At 36.4% G+C, this 21,066-nt stretch overlaps 4 protein-coding genes across 5 annotated transcripts in view; 2 read left to right on the top strand and 2 right to left on the bottom strand.

Moving 5' to 3' along the window:
* The window catches only part of LOC107663868 (TBCC domain-containing protein 1), an 8,888-nt gene extending 5,649 nt beyond the window's left edge, over nucleotides 1-3,239 (bottom strand). Inside the window, exons 1-3 of one of the 2 annotated variants that reach the window (XM_016454240.1) lie at nucleotides 2,889-3,239; nucleotides 893-1,227; nucleotides 650-811 (exon numbers count right to left, since the gene is read on the bottom strand). In XM_016454240.1, coding sequence (XP_016309726.1) covers nucleotides 650-811; nucleotides 893-1,222 — 492 coding nt within the window. In that variant the 5' untranslated portion in view covers nucleotides 1,223-1,227; nucleotides 2,889-3,239. The remainder of the gene's footprint in view (nucleotides 1-649; nucleotides 812-892; nucleotides 1,228-2,888) is intronic. The other variant, XM_016454238.1, reaches the window with a different exon arrangement.
* Nucleotides 3,240-4,277: 1,038 nt separating this feature from the next.
* On the top strand, nucleotides 4,278-11,724 carry LOC107663895 (ras-related protein Rab-5B-like). The gene is made up of 6 exons (XM_016454295.1): nucleotides 4,278-4,491; nucleotides 6,588-6,875; nucleotides 8,154-8,305; nucleotides 8,403-8,525; nucleotides 9,329-9,422; nucleotides 10,188-11,724. The coding sequence occupies exons 2-6, from the start codon at nucleotides 6,713-6,715 to the stop codon at nucleotides 10,298-10,300; spliced, it is 645 nt and encodes a 214-aa protein (XP_016309781.1). The 5' UTR covers nucleotides 4,278-4,491; nucleotides 6,588-6,712; the 3' UTR covers nucleotides 10,301-11,724.
* Nucleotides 11,725-15,218: 3,494 nt separating this feature from the next.
* Nucleotides 15,219-19,540, bottom strand: LOC107663903 (lariat debranching enzyme-like). The gene is made up of 8 exons (XM_016454305.1): nucleotides 19,179-19,540; nucleotides 18,812-18,936; nucleotides 18,551-18,631; nucleotides 18,392-18,477; nucleotides 17,980-18,204; nucleotides 17,786-17,863; nucleotides 17,509-17,654; nucleotides 15,219-16,330 (listed from the first exon to the last, which is right to left on the bottom strand). Exons 1-8 carry the CDS (start codon nucleotides 19,373-19,375, stop codon nucleotides 15,547-15,549), a joined length of 1,722 nt encoding a protein of 573 aa, XP_016309791.1. The 5' UTR covers nucleotides 19,376-19,540; the 3' UTR covers nucleotides 15,219-15,546.
* Nucleotides 19,541-20,364: 824 nt separating this feature from the next.
* The window catches only part of LOC107663904 (armadillo repeat-containing protein 8), a 26,197-nt gene continuing 25,495 nt past the window's right edge, over nucleotides 20,365-21,066 (top strand). The window contains exon 1 of the mRNA XM_016454307.1: nucleotides 20,365-20,447. Within this exon, the coding sequence (XP_016309793.1) occupies nucleotides 20,400-20,447 (48 nt within the window). The 5' untranslated portion in view covers nucleotides 20,365-20,399. The remainder of the gene's footprint in view (nucleotides 20,448-21,066) is intronic.

Here is a 21,066-nt window from a genome sequence, read left to right as displayed (position 1 = left end):
TATTATGAAAATAATTTTTTCATTGAAATTTGCATAGATTTTTGTTTGTATATGCTGTCAATTATATTTCTTAGAAAGAAAATTGGAATCTGCAAAAATCGGTATTGGCAGGTCACACTTCCAAAAAATCGGAATCGGCCAATAAAATTGCAATCAGTGCATCTCTAATTCAGAGGACAGATAAAATCTGATGATGTCTGAGGATTTCACCCCAAATTTAAAAAAATAAGAGCTTATATTTTGCATAAGGAAAATTAAACCATTTTTAAAAGATTTTTAATATTTCAATTATTTTACATTATTTTCAGGATACCAAATTTCAATTTCATTCATTAAATAAAATAAAAACAAACAAATATATTCCTGTTATATATAATTATTAACTATTTGTACATACACATAAAACTGTTCAAAAGATTTTTAAGGTTTTTGTCTTTTATGCTCAACTAGGCTTTAAAGGAACAGCATTTATTTGAAATATAGAGATTTTATAACCAAATGAAAGTCTTTACTGTCACTTTTGATCAATTTAATTCATCCTTGCTGAATACAAGTATTAATTTATAAAAAAAAAAAATTCTAACTGACCCCAAACTATATAAAATATATGAAGACATGACTCATGTTTTCATAAAATTCACCCACACACCTTATTTTGGGAGCTTATTTTGGTGTCTCTCTCAGAGGAGGAAGAGGGAGATCGTGATCTGGGACTTGGCCACTCTTCCCCAATCAGTGACGTGCGGAGAGAGATTCGGTTCAGTTGCTGTAGATACAGGAAGAGTAGAAATTGCAGAGTGTCCACTGACAGCTAAAAGAAGAGAGAGAAAATGATTAGTACAGCAGAATGGCAATCATACTTTCTAACAGCACTACACCATTTTTCTCTTACCTTACAACGCTGCCTGTCGAGTTCCTTAGGAGTGTGGCATTGCGACAGAGCTTCTGCCCACTCTAATCTCTGCTCTGCAGAACGAGGCATCAACAGATCAAAAGTTTCAAAATACAGCCAGGCAAGCTCCTCTGCCAGCTGCAGTTTGCCACAAGCAATGTGTCGCCACATGTGCCAACCAAGCCTGGGGAAGCAGCCATCCCGGGTCCGAACATAACAAGCCATCTTGCGCAGATAATGCATGCTCAATTTGCTTGGGGGTGTGGCAGGAAGCACCCCGATCAGGAAGGGTTCCAGACGTGGCCATACACATGCTGTGTATTTGTCCATTTCTACTGAAGAAAAAAGATTTGTTCAAACCAGTGAGCTGAGTCAGGGAGAAAGTATCAATTCACCAATAACATGGCTGTGTACGTCCATAAGTGAAAATAGTAACAATAGAAAGACTGGATAGAGTTTACAATACATCCAGAAAGTCAAGGTAAGAATTTTATCATATCTAACCAATCTGAGTTATATGTATGAGGTAAAAGTCAGGCAATTTCCAAAGGAACCACTTGATGGCCTTGTTAAAATTAACTTGCAATATTTCCATGACAACCACATCATTCCAGCATATCCTCCTGACTACCAGCTATGGAGTTTTGACCACTGTAGAGGACATTATGTTTTAGCGATTTCTCTGAGACGTTACATATCACAGTTTTACCAATCTGGATGTCCTGTACAGAGCACATTCAGGGCTTTTCAGAGATACCAAATGATTGGATGTTTCACCACGACCACTCCCTCTCCTTGGTCTTTAAAAATGGCTGACATTAATTTAGTGATCAAATGTAACACCCTAATGGAAATATGATAATATTTTGTAATTATCATTTAAATCTGACTAATTGAAAAACTGACTGAGAATCTCAGGAAAATGTTATGGGGTTTCAAATCAAAATATGACCTTCTGTTATGAAAAAGTACATCAATTTCATACATGTCCACTGTAGAGGACACCAGGACTTAAAGCATGTTTATTACACATTTTGGGAGAAAAAATTATATATCAATATTCCTATTAAATATTAGATATTATTATGAAAATCTTGCTAATTATTACTCCCATTATTGCACTTATTTGTTCATTCTATGTTGCCCCAAAAACACATTAATATGCAAATTAGACTTAATGGGAAAACTCGTTTATGGCCATTTTACACACATTTTGCATAAAGAAAAATGTTTTTTCAAAATATCTTTCATAACATAGTTGAGAATCATCTTTATATAAAGTTTGGTATACATTTTTTTAAATGGATTTCTGGTTAAAACAAAAATCACACTCTTTTTGCCTTTTCGTGTCTATTCATGTCTTTTTATTAAAAAAAAAATAACAGGACTTTTTAAAGTCCCGATGTCCTCTACAGAGGACATGGCATAACATATGAATAAAATATCATTTTTCAAAAATTGTATTTTTCAAAAATTTTCTTATGCTCTAAACAATGTGACAAAAATACTGACAAAATACAAAATAAATGACATGACAAAATACTAAATTCACAAAACTGTTTTTTTCCTGGTAGTCAGGAGGATATATACTTGTTTAATTTGGTTTTAAGTCATAATATTTCATTTTATGAATGGGAAACATTACCATTAACAACAGCATAATACATGCTTTATCTTTATTAATTCAACAGTCTTTGAAGTTTATCATTATGTCAAATCCACTCCGCTGTAAAACAACGTTAATTTTCTTAATTAAATGTTCTACATCAATCCAAAATGTTTTTGTATACAATGGAAAAGAAATGGCTTCCGTTACGCCAATTCAAGTATCCAAACACAGAAAACGTGGTTTTGCAAAATATTTATATTACTAATAACAATGAAATCAAACTTTCGATGTAAGCAAGATGTGGATCAGTCAGCCGACGTTATGAGCAACAAGTTTAGCAACATCTTTTCCAAAACTACGGACTCGCCTCTTTTCTCCTTAACTTACCTGATCATTGAAAGTTTTAGGGCTTCAAAAGGTGGTCACCATTGCTTAATGGGTTAATATATAATAAACATATACAACATATGTATTTAAACTGAACTGCTTTGCGATGCTGTCCACACTGATGCGCGCACTGCTGCGCCGCTCAAAACTTAATTATTTTCATCCTTTCATTCACTTCACCATTATTAGAGGCCCACACAACCATCAAACCGTCACCTTAAAATAATAAACTAGTTCAAGCCTAATCAACATGTAAGATCTCTAAAGAAATATCACCACTAAGAAAACAAACAACGCTAAAACAGCACAACTGTTCGTGAGCGGTTGCCATGTCTGCGTCACAACGTGACGTAACACAGATGCAGTCCGACCGTATTTCAACACAAAAGTCCTGTGATGGTCATATGTTGAATTGATTGATGTCTTGACAAAATGCATACAAAAAAACAGCATTTTTGCTAGCAGGAATGACAATCACGATGATCACATAATAGTTGGTGTTATTTATAAATCTTGAATTATTCGTTCGGAACAAAGACAGCCTCCTGTTAGAAGCATAGGTTAGAAGTGCTCCCGATTTCAAAATAAAAGTTAGTCAATTTAGTCTAATATTTAATTTATTTAATTGTCTTATTTGTGTTTTAGTAAATGTAAGCTAGTTTTAATTCTATTTTTCAAAATATTTTATATTCTTTCAAATAAACTATACACAGACCTAAATAAGAGCTATATAAGGCAGTAGTGTGTGAAATTTTAAGCTTAGTCCTTCCAAAAGAGAAACGATATCAACCTTATATTAAGACTGCCAATATATTACTATTTATACAAATTCGTAATGAAAACAATGCTTTGACTTGTATGGCTCACTGCGCATGCGCGATGTGCAGGACGGTCCGGGAGTCAGCGTCGCCTTTTGGGAGCGTGGACTGAATGACTGAACTTTGCGTTGGAAGAGACGGTGGATTGTAATCAAATTATAGTATACAGAAATGTATCAACGCACAGGGTGTGAATGGAAGGAACAGAAGGGAGGAGTCATTTCTAACCAGGCTGAGGTTTGACCACACAGGGTTAAATAAAACATTGTTTTTGTTAGGTAAAAGTAAATCAGATGAATGTATGGAATGTAAAATCACAGAAAATGCAGAACATATATTGTTACATTGTAGGAAGTATAGGGAAGAGAGGATTAGATTAAACCAAAAGATAAGTCAGACAGGAAGGAAATGGAACCTTGAGGGTGTTTTGGGAACAACAGGAGAAGGGGTTAAAGATGCACAGGATGCTGTTGTGGAATATCTGAAGGATACAGGGGTATATTATAGGATTTAGATAGTAGTGCTATAATATTTATTTATAAAATATATATATATATATATATATATTTTTTTTTTATAATGTAAAGTGCATTCAGTGAGATATAATCCATGCTGCATACTCCGATACAGTAGGTGGCGGTATGCACCTGATAAGTCATGGTTGCAATCCGCCATAAAACTAACAAGAAGAAGAAGAAGAAGATGTGCAGGAAGTGCTCGCAGACCGATACCCAGATCAACAACCGAACAGCCACCACCAAAACAGCCGCGACTAGCAACAACAGGTAAATATCACTAATGCTGGTAGTTTTATGTGACTCTATGTATGTAAAAGAGGTGTGATTATTTTAGAAATTGGTGTTCATGGCACCGCTCGGCCCGTTTCGCCTGGATCGAGACGAGTCACGTTAATGATCAGAGTCTATGCTGCGCCTCTAATGCATCATATCAGATACACTCACCTGACTGTCAGAGTTATGGATTAGATCACGTACACACACACACACACACACACCCACCGGATTATTACAGTTATGCATTAGTTCAGTAGACGTATACTTGATTATTAGAGTTATTTGTCAGATGAGTCGACATAGCCTTCTCCTGATTATCAGATTTATTAATCAGGACCAAAAGACATGCACCTTATTACTAGATTTATTATTCAGATCAGTTGACATACACCTGATGATTGGAGTTATTATTCAGATCAATAGATTTTCGCCTGATTTTTAGAGTGATTAATCAAATCGATAAACATTCGCCTGATATTTTAAGTTGTTAATCAGATCGATGGACATACACTTGGTTATAAGAGTGATAAATCACATCAGTAGAGGTATGCTTGATTATTAAAGTTATTAATCAGAAATACATTCACCGGATTATTGCAGTTATTATTCAAATCAATAGACATACTTGACTATTAGAGTTATTATTCAGATCTATAGACTTTCACATGATTATTATATTGGTTAATCAGATCAACAGACATACACCTGATTATTAGACTTACACCTATTTGTTGGACTTATGCATTAAATTACATGCAGTATACAGATGACATACTGGTAAGAATTCTGGATTAAAGATGTTGTGTAAAACTGGTCTAATAGGCAGGTTATGAATATATTTTAGATGAAACACAACATTCAAATGGACAAATGCTGCATCATGCAGTGGCCACCCTATAATTTTACTATGTGATCAAATGTGAGTGCAAATCATGGTAACTCTTAATTTTACAATGTAAATGTCAAATAATATGTGTAAATGCAATTCATTACAACAACATTGCCAACATAACTGTACATATACAATCAGGTCAACAAAGTTGTTACATATAAAGTGCACATTGTTATTTTACTAACACTTTATTTAATGCCTTTATATTGCTGGATGAGATGGCCAGCCGACTTCGACCATGTACTTAAATATTATAATATATATTATATTATAATATAGATATAAATATTTGCAAACCCATGCAAACTCGGAGAGCAGAACAGCACACGACTGAGAAACCACAAAGAGGTGACAGTTTCACAAACCTGGTGGTTTTCCACCTGCAAAACATCTAGTTTATTGATCATTGTTTATGTCGACATCCATTACAGGAGGAATTTGCAACAATAAAATTCATTCTTTTGGAGAAATGGTGGATTTGGAATGTATGAGGGGGCTGTACTTTCAGTAAACAGATATTTTCACTGAGATGCTGAGATAAGAGTTGATTTTTTTCATGCTATGCCCAATAAATCAAACTTGAAGTTCACTTGAGGTTAGATACTTGCCACCTTGTTTTCTTGAAACATTTTTAAGCTGTTGAACCAGAAATATTATTCATGACATTTTATGACAGACACACAGATTTAAACGGTCATGAGGATGTTTAGCAATGCGGTCTTACCTCAGAAATGTTGTTGTGTTGCTTTACGCACCAGCTTCCCTATTTCTGATGAGAACTGATTCACTACATAGAGCATCTGTGGTTCTGACTGCTAACTTGAAAGTTATAATTTGGCTGTGTATGGAAGGAGAAACTGAAGTCAACTGTATTCTCACTTCTGTCCACCAATTTTGCTTATTATTATTATTATTATTTTTTTGTTTTGTTTTGCTATAGCCAAAATAGTAACCCAGAAATGAAACATTTGGCATAATTTACTCACCCTCATGACTAGCTGTCTTCTGTGGAACATAAAAGAAGATATTTAAAAAAAAAGAGATGTCTCAGTATGTTTTGAATTACTTGTAATGGCAAAAACAGTCATTTTCAGTAAGGTAACTCTCCTTTACCAGAATGTTTTAGTTGTAAGTTACTTCCTCTTCCTTTACCCGTTCCACTTACATTCTACTCTTATTGTTGTTGATTTTTTAGCATCACAGTCTGACAGCTGTCCACACAACTTTAAAAGAAGTCTCCAGTACTAAAAAAAAAAAAAAACTTGTTGAGTTGCTGCTTTTAGAGACGCTGTCAGGGAGGACGTCCACCCTTCCTACATCATGAGCACTCGCGGGACCGGCAGGGCCAATGGAAGCCTACCGCAGACCAAGATCTGCCAGTTCAAATTGGTGCTGCTGGGAGACATGGCTGTCGGCAAGTCCAGCCTGGTGCTGCGTTTTGTTAAGGGCCAGTTTGATGAGTTTCAGGAGACCACCATTGGAGGTGAGGCATAGGTGATGAATTTGAATTGAGTTCATAAAGATGGGTAATGGGTATTGATATTTAGGTTTTTGGTTGGTTTATTGCATTTACATTCCTACATACAGTACCGTTCTAAAGATTGAGGTCAGTAAGATTTAGTTTTTGAAATAAATTAATACTTTTATTCAGCATAGACGCATAAATGCTGTTCTTTTGTACTTTCTATTCATCAAAGAATCCTTAAAAATGTATCTCCAGCATTGATAATAATAAATGTTTCTTGAGTTCTGAAAGATCATGTGACACTAAAGACTGGAGTAATGGCTGCTAAAATAACACATTGTCATAATATTTAACAATACTACTGTTTTTGCTTTAATTTTTTTGTGCAAATAAATGCAGCCTTGGTAAGTAAAAGAGATTTCTTTCAAAAACATTACAAATATTACTGACCCCAAAGTTTTGAATGGTATTGTACATAATTTTGTAGATTATTTTACCATGCACAACCAATTGTGCCACAGGAACACTGGTTTGAAAAAAAAAAAACAGTTGCACACCTAGAATTTTGCCCATTACCCCTGCTTTGCAAATAAACACTTCAAGAGCAGGACGAATACCAGGGAGGACTTTGTAAATTCACAGTCTCATCGGGTGTGAGCAATACAGTTAGCAGTGCTGAGAACACACTTGTGGATTCTTTATAGCCATCTATAACCTTGTGTTAACTGATCTTATACTTAGTCATAGCAGTAGATGTCATCACATGTGAGTATGATGACAAAATCAGGTTCATTATCTCTGAGTATAATGTTCACACTAGTATTTGCAAACATTGTTATAGGCTTTGGCTCCCATAAATTAGAATCAGACAGATACCGTACAAATGGACTTACTGCAACACTAATATCAGACTGAAGTTCTTGCTAAAGCAATAAAGCACTTGAGATCATGAATTGCAGTGATTTTACCATGGTTAAGGGGTATTTTTAGGCATGAACCGAAGGTAAAGTCACATTAAAACACAGCCTTGAGTGGCTTATTGCTTTAATAAAACTGCAGCAACAGCAGTATGATAAAAGACACAGATGTTCAATGAATAAGTAATTCCAATAAATTACAATTATTTTAAAAATTACATTAATAATAGTAATCAGAATAAATAATTCTACTGCCAAGTAAATTGTTCATTAGCTTAAATATGTTGTTTACACTTTAGCCTTGCTGCATTTATATGTCAATATCAAGACACATCATATTATTAATCTTTGAAACTTTTTGTCTGTTGTCCACCATCAGCTGCGTTCTTGGCACAGTCTGTTTGTCTGGATGACACTACAGTGAAGTTTGAGATCTGGGACACGGCTGGACAGGAGCGCTACCACAGCTTGGCCCCCATGTACTACCGTGGAGCCCAGGCGGCTATTGTAGTTTTTGACATCACCAAGCCTGTAAGTTTACAATGGTACACTCTTCATACAAAGGATATAAAGTTTTATTTGGTAAAACAGTAGATTTGTTGCTTAGTCTTTAGCCATGTGTTTGTAGGAAACATTTGAGCGAGCGAAGGCTTGGGTGAAAGAGCTACAGCGGCAGGCCAGTCCCAACATCGTCATTGCTCTCGCAGGAAACAAGGCTGACCTAGCGGACAAGAGACTCGTGGAGTATGAGGTCATATCCTTTTTTATCATATTTCAAGACATGGGAGGTGTTAGGTTCTTTCCTGACATTAAAGGGGCAAAAAGAATCACATTGTTGTTTGATTTATAAATACCTCTGGGATTGTTGCGTGTGTAGTGTGCTGCTGTTTTTATTTCAACGCACACAGAACAGAATAAAAAAGTTTCAGTGTCAATGGAGTACCATTCAAAAGTTTGTGGTCGGTAAGAATTTTAATTGTTTTGAAAAAAGCCTCTCATGCACATGAAGAAAGCATTTATTTGATCAAAAATACAGTAAAACAGTAATATTGTAAAATATTATACTATTTAAAATAACTGTTTTCTGTTTTAATATATTTTATAATGTAATTATTCTAGTGATAGCAAAGCTGAATTTTCAACAGCCATTACTTCAGTCTTCAGTGTCACGTTCCTTCAGAAATCATTCTAATATGCCGATTTAATGCGCAGGAAATTGCTTATATAAGTGCTTACTATTATCAATGTTTTGTGAGAACCGTGATACATTTATTCAGGATATTTTGATGAATAGAAAGTTCTAAAAAAAAAAAACGCATTTATGTGAAATCGAAATCCTTTGTAACATTACAAATGTCTGTACTGTCACTTTTGAACAATTTAAAGCATCTTTGCTGAATAAAAGCATATTTGTGTGTGTATATATATATAGTTGTGTTAATGGTGGTACATTTTATATTATAATTATTATAATATATTTCAGCCCAAACTGTTGACTATTCTCTAATGTCTTGTGTGCAGTAACCAAGACAATAATTTTACATGTATGTACAGGAAGCCCAGACATATGCAGAAGACACAGGCTTGCTTTTCATGGAAACCTCTGCCAAGACTGCAATGAATGTAAACGAGTTGTTCCTGGCCATTGGTGAGTGTTAAAGCCGTCTTCTTACTAGTGTACTCTGTACAGGTTATTGGTACTACACTGAAGCTATATTATCTACAACTGTCATCATTGTGACAGACCTTGATTTTTTTAAAATAAGTAATTTATATTAAAAAAAATGTTTTAATAAGAATAGTTACTATTGTATTTTAAGAAAAACTATGATTACTTGGGTAAGTGCTTGTAAGGGGCTACAAACTATTGTTAGTATTTGGTTTATGGGTAGAATTAAAAATTCACATGGCATACTGTCCCAGTACCAGATTTTCCAGATTGTTAGTAATTTCTTAATTATGTTGCATTATTCTTTACCTGTGAAGTTGTGATGAAACAATGTAGCGAGATCTGATCTTTTCAATTGTGACATACATCCGAGTGAAACAGACTATCAAAAAAAGTGTTTCTTTCAATCGGTTGTTGATTAGATGGAGGCAGATCTGAACACAACCTTCAGTTGATTGTAAGAAAAGGTCAGGGTTTAAACGAATGATTGAAGGTGTCTGGCATATGTCACCAAAGAGAATTCTGTTTTACTGGCTTATCAAGTTTTTGACATTTTGATTAAAAATTAAAAGTAAAAAAAAAAAAAAAATGCATGGATTAACTATTCACAATAAAATTAATAACATTATTTAGAAAATAGAGTGAATTTCATTTCATGCCAAATTTAAACAAAAGATTAACATTATGAACAGTGTTCAGGCTCTTGGTTTTTCATTCAACTCTTTTATTTTTATTTATCAATAGCAAAAAAGATGCCAAAAACAGACACCCAAAACCCCACGCATGCTGCCCGACACAGGGGGGTAAACCTGCAGGACCCAGATGCACAGTCCACTCGAAGCTGCTGTGGGAACTAAAGGCCTGTCAGCACTCCATCACGGGAGACCACCGACACCTTCTCCTTTTTCCAAAAATCCCACCCTTCGCCCTTTCACCTCCTAAGATGGATACGGAAAGAAATAGAAAGAGAGATGAATAACAGAAAGAGACTGAGGGAAAATCCCTCAGTGATGCCATAAAGAGATTTTTCAAGGAAGACTTCTGATGGGCAGGGCCAAAAGCAAACGGAAGATGGACTCTGTCATATCTGGCAGTAAATATGGATTCTGTATTATTTTTAAGTCAACAATCATTTCAGCCTGTGTTCATTTTCATTATGCAAGCAGCAGGGTGTCACCCAAAGAGATAAGAGATACAGGAACACAGAAGAATTATTTCATCGACAAATCCTGTTCTCAGTCCTGGAATGAACCGAGATGGTCCATAATGCCCCCTTAAAACAGCTAGAAGTCTTCAAGCATCCGTAAGAGTATCCATATGCTCTGAGCTCTCCCATTCTGATCCCAACTCTAACACTGGAAGGACGTCAGCACCTTAACCTAAACTAACCCTTGCAATTGTTCAACCATGAGCCAGCCACATCTACTAAATTTTTAAACTACAAAAGGAACACTGAAGCAGAAGTTTTTCTTTCACCCTGAGCTTGTTTTTTCAGCCTCCAGCTTTATTTATTACCTTTATTTGAACTGGTCTCCCTTACGTAACTCGTCATTCATCTTATACCCAAAAAGTATTGAAGAACATCAATGTTGTCTTCCCGATCCCATTTCCTTCTCCTGACCACATTGACCTTGAAGTTCAGTGTTGGAAGTTAACGAAACAACAGCAAGCTCTACGATGTCTTCTCTACGTTCTGGTTGCTTTGTGTAAACTACTGTTTGAGAAACAATCAACAAATCATTTACAGCATATTGGCAGCAACCAGATGACTGATCGTAAACCATTTCGCTTTACAAGTAATCGCAGAATAACGCACATTGATTCGTCTGGAAAAGGAAGTCATGCAATATCAGGCCAATGTCTCAGTATGTGTTATTAAAAATCAACTAAAATATTCAAGCGCCCACAAATCAACAACATGAATGATTTAGCAACCAATGTTGTGCGATACGTAGCGACGGCAAATAGCAGCACGGGAATTGTTGGTCCGCAAAGCCCCTGAAAAAGTGGAAAAAAACAAGTGCCTACTTCGTTTTTTCCGTGTTCTTTGTTTTGGGCTTGTTTGAGGTCGTCAGACTGCTGAAAATTAGCGTTTTCGAGACGTTGGCCCGAAGTGTACAGGCAATAACCTGTAAGAATAATTAGTTGAGCGTGTTAGTAACAGTCATTTCTGAAGTTTTGTTTTATGGATGCTGTTTGTTGATGTGTATAAAAATTAGTTTTATTTAAAATTGATTTTAGTCAGTAATTTAATGGGTTACCAATACATTTTTATGATCATTTAGGGAATGAATTAGGTATCATGATATGGTGTCACACAGCTAGAAGTCATTTGTCATGTGTCTTCAGGTCCACCTTTTTTGTGGAATAGATCTGATCTCCTGTTAACACCTCTGTGAACTGAAATGTTAAATAAAGCTGTGCTGTTCTGCTATGAATGAAATGTGGCTTTTTGACTAGCCTTGAGCTAAACCTCTGCTAACTGTCATTAATGAGGAAATAGCATTCAACAGTTGTCCAGCTGCACCCATGTGACATGTCACTGTAATATTTACCCTTAAAGCATCTAGACTAAATGCCACTAGCAGCACCAAATGATATCGCAAACATAATGACCAAACAGGTTTCTCAAATGCTCCTGGTGCTAAATGCTAATAGATAGCTCTCTAGGTGTGTTGTGCTGCATTCTACATACAGAACTTTGGAATTCCCCCTCCTCCTGTTTGAATATAACCGGAATGGCACTCGAGGTCAACCATCCAACTTGAAAAGTCATTAAGAAGTGTCATTTGACGTCATTTTAAAGATGGCTGAGACTACAGCAGCATTCCATTGGTTATTTTGAACTGGAAATGGGAGAACTCGAGATTTGTGTGGAGCAGGGCATGACTGGAATGGTTTGAGATCGGAATAGGGAAATTTAATCTCTAATATAGAGTGCTGCAGGAAAACCCAGAAACGAGTGAGCATTTTTGCACTTCCTAATCCATTGTTCAGAAGTTAATGGGCTTTAGTTAAATGCCTTAAATAAAGTTTGTGGTTAACACAAGCGCAATATATTTTCACATTTTATTCTATGACATAAAATACATCAGTAATATCCTACACATGATTTCTTAATGTCTTGATGTCCACTTCTACAGCCTTGTGTTTACTCTCACACTCTTTCAAACACAAATATATGTAGATAAAGATTTAATTTTTAGTCTGTTTATTGCCTAACATTAGCTTTTTACTTCTAGGAATTGCATTTATGTTTCAAAATTCATATAAATATGTGTTGTTTTCACAAACGAATAACATTTCACAAATGAAGATTATCTTTATGAATGTCTAAGTATCATAAACTTTTGCTGGTCACAGAGCTCATTTTCTGCAATTATTCAAACCACAATGGCAAAAATATTTGCTTTTTGACAAAATTAACCAGCATGATGCCAACATCTCAGTGACACTGGTTAGCCAAAAAGGAAAGTTGCAAGTTAGAAAGGAAAGCAAGTTATTGCCTGTTTATGAAAGACTGAGACAGGCCCGGTTCTTGACAGCTATAGAAGGGTGGGCTGGCAGCTATCCTGGGTGGGCTTTTTTTTTTCGTGTCGTTTGGGGGGGGGTATATATCTGGCAGTATATATCTAATATACTGTAGATATTGCTACTTTAAATATATTAACTATATTATATGTACACTGGAAAAAAAGTGTAGAATATCATGCATTTTCACAACAACACTTTTTTTTTCTTTAATTAAATAGTTTCATTGTTTCTGCACTGGTCACTAGGCCTATATGACAGCCCTACTGTAAGCCGCTTTGGATAAAAGCACCTGCTAAATGACTAAATGTGACCCTGGACCACAAAACCAGTCTTAAGTGTCAATTTTTCAAAATTGAGATGTATACATCATCTGGAAGCTGAATAAATAAGCTTTCCATTGATGTATGGTTTGTTAGGATAGGGCAATATTTGGTCGAGATAGAACCAGGGGTGTGAAGTAACGAATTACAAATACTCACGTTACAGTAATTAAACACTCGCTACTCAGTACTCATGAGTACTTTTAAATAGGCTACTCTTTTACTCTTACTCAAGTCGTTTTTTGGACAAGTACTTTTACTCTACTCACACTACATTTTTTGGAAGGTAATGGTACTTTTACTTGAGTATATTTTCTCAGTACTCTTTCCACCACTGGATACAACTATTTGAAAATCTGGAATCTGAGGGCGCAAAAAAATCAAAATATTGAGAAAATCGCCTTTAAAGTTGTCCAAATGAAGTTCTTAGCAATGCATATTACTAATCAAAAATTAAGTTTTGATATATTTACGGTAGGACATTTACAAAATATCTTCATGGAACATGATCTTTACTTAATATCCTAAAGATTTTTGGCATAAAAGAAAAATCTATAATTTTGACCCATACAATGTATTTTTGGCTGTTGCTACAAATATACCCCAGTGACTTAAGACTGGTTTTGTGCTCCAGGGTCACAAATGTAAATTTAAATGTCATGTCTAGAACATTGGGGGGACCATTGTTTTGAAGAGAATATAAAGACCAGACCACTATGGTAATGATAAAGGAACTAACTAAATAAAGGATTTAAATGGATTTAGTGGAATAAATTCAAAGAAGACAAAAGAACAAGAATAAGATTTTTTTTTTAAAGTAATCAATCTGAATTGCAAATAATATTTGTTATTTTAAAATATGCACCCATTCAATTGTAGTTGTATTCCTCATGTTGAAAACGCAAAACAGAACAATGCTATTGTCGTCACAATAATTATGAATTACATGAATCACATAAATGACACACCTGCTTTCAATTCAAAACGGTGGAATTTCACAAAAAAAAAGTCGAATAGTTTGCTTCACTGGATATTAGTCAAGCCGACTGTTGCTATAGTAACGACGAACACACCTTTCATCGCACAAGCTCTTATTTCAGTGTTGTTTACTTTCAGTTTTCATTCTTACATTCAGCATCAACAGCGAGTCAAAAGGGGTAAGCTTTCAACTGAACTGTTTAGCCTACATGCATTTAAACGCTTATCTTGCCCCGTCCATGCAATGAACGCACGTTATTGAATGAGCGGGTTTTTATAGGACATTAATTCAGCTGCTCAGGTAATTTCAGTGATAGGCTATGATATATACATATTCATGTATTAAACTCCTTGTAACTCGCAAACTCCCCGTGATAGCGCACAAATATTTCTGCCTGTTTTCGCTCGCTGTCAGCCTCTGCTTTTCTGCAACAGACTGAAGCCGCGCGAATTCAGCGCGCTTTGCATTCAGCTAATAAAAGAAAAACGCTGCAATTTTCTGGTGTTATTTTATGATTGTTGGGGCAGTCTCCATATATATATCTTATACTTCTCAAAACACAGTCCACTTTAGATTGGTTTTAATCACTGCACAAAAAAATAACGCAATCTTTATATGATTCTGATTGGGTGGGCAAGTGGGGCAGTCTCCATATATATATCTTATACTTCTCAAAACACAGTCCACTTTAGATTGGTTTTAATCACTGCACAAAAAAATAACGCAATCTTTATATGATTCTGATGGGGTGGGCAAGACAGTCATTTGGGTGGGCTCAGCCCACCCCTGCCCATGCCTGGAGCGGCCCCAGACTGAGATGGAATATACAAAAAAGACATCAGGATCATATATTATTTAGACTTGATGTATTTACAATAGAATGGTAAAGCCAAGTCAATCACCACAAAGCTAATAAAATAACAGTCCAGACAGAATAAACTAAGGAGTGTGATGTGATATATTTGGCTAAAAAATAGAAAGAAACAGATCATTAAAACTCATCACAAAGGAAAATAAATGACAAATGCAAGATAAAAATTCATGGTTGTGGTGTTACTTTATACACATGAAAATGCCCCAAAAAATGTGACATTTTTGAAAACAGTTTTTCTTTAATTCCTCACACATAAAACAAACCCTGTTCTTTAAAAACAATAGTTACCAAGCAGATTAAATCAGTATAGTAACCCATTCAACTCTTCAGACTCAAACTATCTGGCAGATCATACTTGGTAGTAATTTGCTGATCAAAAACTATAATTGCATTTATCTAGCCCTCATTCTCTTCATCTTCTACTGCTGTGTAGATACTCTGGTTTCTCCGTTTGATTTGAGGTGTGCCGCCTGTGTGACTTGCTGGCCCCTGTGTCGTCTCCCCGCTGGTGCGTTTGGGGACCCTGGCTGGTGTAAGGCCTCCCTCCTCTTCCGAGCTGCCCTGAGAGAGGGATGCTGAAGGAGGGGGAAGAGAAGGAGGGGGAAGAGAAAGCGGCCGCAAGGATCGTAGTGGATCCTCTGATTCTGGTGCGGAACACGGGGGCGGTAAGATCAGTCTATTAGCCATCTCTCGCTGGGGACTGCTGTCTCTATCGCTGTCCTGGCTCCCTACCTGTCCTTCTGGAACCACTGCGTCTGTCCCTTTCCCCTCGGCACATTCTACTCCCTCATCCTCTTCCTCCTCCCATTCATCCTCAATGGTGATTTCATCAGGATTATAGGAGCTGGAGAGGCCGGAGGTGTCAGTGGGGTACTCACTGGGTTCGTCTACGCTCCCTGTGCTGTCCTCGTCCTCCTCTTCTTCAGTCGCACCTGTGGCGCCCTCCTCTCCGTAAGCCTGCCCACTCTGCCCAGCCAGGATGTAGATGTCTGTCAGGCCGAGAGTGGCACACAGCTCTGTGGTTTGGGGGTTGGTGGAGTAGAACGGGTGGGCATTGGGTTGAGGGCGGCTGGGGTCATAAGCGGGTACCGTCAGGCTGAAATTTTCAGGGATGCAAAGGTCACCGCTCAAATCACTCACGACCTCCATCATAGCTTCTTCTGATGCACTGAAATCCCACCTGAAAGAAGCAGAGGAACAGGATGTGTGCAAGATATTGACTACATTTATGTGCACAATTTTCAGATTAATTGAATAGAATTTGAAGCCAATTTCTCAATTTATTATTTCCATAATAATTCTGATATTACACTACTGTTCAAAAGTTGCAGCATAATTTTTTTTAAGGAAAAAAACTATTCAGCAACATGCATTTAATTGATCAAAATTAGCAGTAAAAACTTTTATAATGTCATGAAATATTTATATTTCAAATCAGTGCTTATCATGGCCATACGCATGATTCGCAATGCTCAGGTGAAATGCTATAGTAATACTATAAATCTGCGGAAGCATTTGATATCACGCATAAGGCGCCATGGTTTCCGCAATGAATGAATGGCGGATGGCGCGGCGCACTTTGTTTACTACACGCATACTAAAGCGTGGATGTTTTCAGCTTCTGCCATCTAATCGAAATCGAATTGAATCGGGACATCTGAATCGATACCCAGCCCTATTAATTACTCACCTTCATGTCGTTCCAAATCCGCAAGACCTTTGTTTATCTTTGAAACACAAATTAAGATATTTTTTGATGAAATCCAAGAGCTTTCTGACCCTCCATAGACAGCAAGGGAACTACCACGTTCAAGGCCCAGAAACATAGTAGGGACATTGTTAAAATAGTCCATGTCCATCAGTGGTTAATTTTGATTTTATGAAAAGAAAACAAAAATAACGACTTTGTTCAATGATTTCTTCTCTTCCGGGTCAGTCTGCCGCCATTCACAAGAGTACCGTGTGGTACTCTCATGAATGAGGAAAGACTGAGCCGGAAAATCGTTAAACAAAGTCGTTATTTTTGTTTTCTTTGCACACAAAAAGTATTCTTGTAGGTTCATAAAATTACAGATGAACCACTGATGTCACATGGACTATTTTAACAATGTCCTTACTACCTTTCCAGGCCTTGAATGTGGTAGTTCCCTTGCTGTCTATGGAGGGTCAGAAAGCTCTTAGATTTCATCAGAAAGATCTTAATTTGTGTTCCGAAGATGAACAAAGGTCTTACGGGTTTGGAAGGACATGAGGGTGAGTAATTAATGACAGAATTTTCATTTTTGGGTGAACTCTCTCTTTTAAGAAGTAATTGTAAAATGATGTGCATGAAAATGTAGTCATTGTAACAGTCTGTACCGGGTATGTAGTCCATTGTCTTGTGGGGGGTTCCAGAAATTGCAGGATGGTTTCTGAAGGCTGTCTGTCGCTTTCAAGATGGCCAGCCATTCTGGATCATACTCAAGGTGCACAGAGGAGCCCGGTCGGTCTGCTACCTCCAAAATCTGCAAAATCAAAACATTCATTCACTCACAAAGACTAGATCTACTACTTGGGTCTTACAATATTTGGACAAAGTGGATACTACTGGAAGAGCTTGAAACACGTTTTGTTGATGAAACAGCAGAATAATTACCTGAAGAAAGTCTCTATGTGGAAGACACTTGTCAAGTGAGAGAAACTTGGTGATCTTTGGGGCAGCATTATTCTTAGCCTGTTATGATAAATAGCCTGTTGTGATTTACTTTATAATGAATAATAAACTCTGGAGATTGTGATGATATATAGGTTTATATCTCTCAATTTTTATATATACCCACAAAGACCCACCTCGTGCTGCATCAGTGCAGCAAACTTCACGTGCAAGTGAGCTGAAAACCAGTAGGTGGGCTGCATGTGGTCTAGAAGCTCTGCAGCAGCAGGGCTGCCCAAGGTACCGCTCTCCACTTCCTGTCTGAGGAACTTCTTCTGGCGGATAAGCTGGTTTGTGTTGCCGTAGTGATAAATGCCTCGTGGCCAGTCGTGCGTCATGAAGATGTCTATGGGCATCTTGATCTAGAGGAGGATAGCATTATAGATTATACCATGGATAGATTATACATGGATAGCTAAATATTATTTCCATCTTTTTATGAATTAAACTGTAAATTATATTTTGATCACTTTTTTCTCTTGATGCATTTAAAATAGATTTTTTAAAATATAAAATTACTGGATTTAAGGATGTCACTTAAAGATTTACCTGTTTAAGTTTGAAGACATCAATGTTCCTTATATGGTACACGCTGCGCAAAGATTCTGGGCTGTATGGTGGGAACTCAAAGTGTCCTGAAATTGCATAAAGTTCGGAAATGTCATTTTTGGGTCTTATAACAACCGATTTGAAATTGTTCAAACTCACCTTTCTTGTAATCGTGGGATTTAAATATTCCTGAAACACCGCCAATCCGTACACCTTTAAAGCGAACAATGCCAGCATAACCTGAGGAATGAGGAACATCAAATCCATTGAGAACCGCTATTTAAGTAAAGTGCTATTAAGAAAACCATAAAAGTCTGAGCATACAACACTGAAACACAAATTTAGTACTACACTTATTAATCTTACTACATATTAAAGTAATAAATGTTTGCATTTGTTAGTATGAGCCAAAGATCTCACCCAGGTAATAGATGTTGGGGGCCACCCAGCCTCCGTATGGAAACTCCTGCAGATGGTTTGACGCCTCATGGTTTCCGCCAATGAAAATCGTCAGGACAGGAGCCCTTTTCTCACCAGAGTAGTACCTTGGAAAAACCGATGTACATGACATGAGAAACGATGGTCGACCAATACCAACGTAATGTTTACTGAACATTCACTCAAACATATTTGAAAAACGAAATGTGCTTTATCCACTGACTTTAAATAATACACAAATAAATATGCAATCACTGAGTATATTATGTCTCTGTAGTACAGTAAATTACTCTCATTGTTTAATGAAACATCGATCTACTGAATAATACCGGGTGTTTGCTTAACGTACTTGTAGAAAGTTTGCATGTGTCTGTACTTGGCAGGCACCGCCATGCACTTCATGTCTCCTTCATTTCTGACAGCCTGGAAGTCTCCGCAGCACAGCAGCAGATCCACCTTCACACCTTCTTTATTCTCCAGGTAACTGATGCTCTCATAGATCTTATCCAGCTCTCCATGACAACAGCCTTCTACTGCCACCTTCATCCTTATATCTCTAATCCACAGCCTTACGCTCAAAGACGACAAATCGCGTTACCCATCGCACAGATGATCAACCTTGTTACATATTAGACATAATTCTTCCAGCAGCCGCTTTTGCCTCCCTGAACTCACATGCTACTCTGCACATGCGCAGAACGGTCATGTGACCAGTGCATTAAATGCATTTTTATTCTTCATCCACACTTTCCTTCATTTATATACGTTCTTCATTTTTATAATAAAAATAATGCAAGCTTTGATTTAAAGACTGATCAGCATTCGGTATGCACGTTAACAGTCTATGGAATGTATATAATGTATACAGCAATGCAAAATTATTTCTATGTAATACTCCAGATGTTCTACTGTTAAATGTTTTTGCTTTTTCTTTTCTTTGTATTGTTATTCATATTCATACCAGTACTTTTTGTTGCTGTTGTTGTAATGAATTTTGCAAATAATGAAGAAGAAGCAAAGAAAGTGCAGCCAGTTGCGATACGCGTTGTCACGTGGCGCATGTTACTTTTCTCAGCGATATTCGGGGAGGACCAATCGAATTACTTATGATCAATAAACAAACGATTTCTTCAATCAGTTAAAAGAGACTGCTGCATCGAGGGATTTTTTATTTCATTTCTATTTCAAGTACCCATATTTGAAATTAATTAATGGGAAAAAATATGAGTTTTTTTTGGTGCACAAATGTCCGCTGTAAGAAAGATTTGAATACGGCTCAAATGAGGATGCATCTCTTTTTTCTCAATTATTTAATTTAAAAATAAGTAATATATAATAATTAATAGGTGAGTAATGAGAACTAGTTGTTATTATTTAAATTATACATTGCGTCAATTTTACATTATTTAAAATAATTTATTAAAAAACAAATATACGCTAATAACGCGTGGAAAGTGCTGCTCTGCATGTTCTGCTTTATCAAGCTTGTGAAGAAAGTGCTGCTGTAAATACTCCGCTGATTGAGCTGTGTTTATGTGGAAAGTGCCGCTGTGAATGTTCCGCTGAGTGAATGATGGCGTGCCTGCTGGAGGCCCCTTTACGCATTAGCGTGTTATCTGTGAGTCTCTTTGATTATACCCATTAAAACCTCACCTTTTCACTTCAGGATCACTTAGATATACACTAGACACGTTAGATAAACGCTAGCGATTGATCTTAAATTAAGCGATGTGGTTTTTGATGGCTGGCTTTGTGTTTATGTGGTCAACATTAGATCTGGATGTGCTCAGACCTGTCAAATCAGTTATATTTAGTTTTCAGTCTATATTTAGAGCTGGGGCTCCAAAAACAAAATCAAACCTGCTATAGTTTGTGTGTGTGTGTGTGTGTGTGTGTGTGTGTGTGTGTGTATATATACACTACGTATAGCTGTTCTTGTCTCTAAGCTTGTATCTGTTAGTATATTAACTACTTCATAGTAAGAATAACCAATGAAACAAGACTAGTTTAGCACTGGTTTGCATAGAGATCTTATTTCAGATATCAAATAAATGTTAATTAGTCGTGTTGCAAGAATTTCAACTTGATTCATTTCAATTCTTTATCCAAGTAATTAGGGCTGCAAAATGATTAATCACGATTATGGCATTCAAAATAAAAGTTTGTTCAAAATAAAAGTGTTTACATACTATATGTGTGTACGGTGTATATTTATTATGTATATATAAATACACACA

The sequence above is a fragment of the Sinocyclocheilus anshuiensis genome, unplaced genomic scaffold (genome assembly GCF_001515605.1).
Source record: "Sinocyclocheilus anshuiensis isolate Anshui unplaced genomic scaffold, SAMN03320099.WGS_v1.1 scaffold976, whole genome shotgun sequence".
Lineage (NCBI taxonomy): Eukaryota > Metazoa > Chordata > Actinopteri > Cypriniformes > Cyprinidae > Sinocyclocheilus > Sinocyclocheilus anshuiensis.
This window is presented reverse-complemented; position numbering and strand designations above follow the sequence as displayed.

Coding starts and splice junctions, on each gene's coding strand:
- LOC107663895 (XM_016454295.1), top strand. CDS start 6,713: ATGAGCACTCGCGGGACCGGCAGGGCCAATGGAAGCCTACCGCAGACC. Junction 6,876..8,153: donor TCAGGAGACCACCATTGGAG/GTGAGGCATAGG, acceptor GTCCACCATCAG/CTGCGTTCTTGGCACAGTCT. Junction 8,526..9,328: donor AGAGACTCGTGGAGTATGAG/GTCATATCCTTT, acceptor ATGTATGTACAG/GAAGCCCAGACATATGCAGA.
- LOC107663903 (XM_016454305.1), bottom strand. CDS start 19,375: ATGAAGGTGGCAGTAGAAGGCTGTTGTCATGGAGAGCTGGATAAGATC. Junction 18,937..19,178: donor CACATGCAAACTTTCTACAA/GTACGTTAAGCA, acceptor GGTTTTTCCAAG/GTACTACTCTGGTGAGAAAA. Junction 18,205..18,391: donor ATGTCTTCAAACTTAAACAG/GTAAATCTTTAA, acceptor ATCCTCCTCTAG/ATCAAGATGCCCATAGACAT.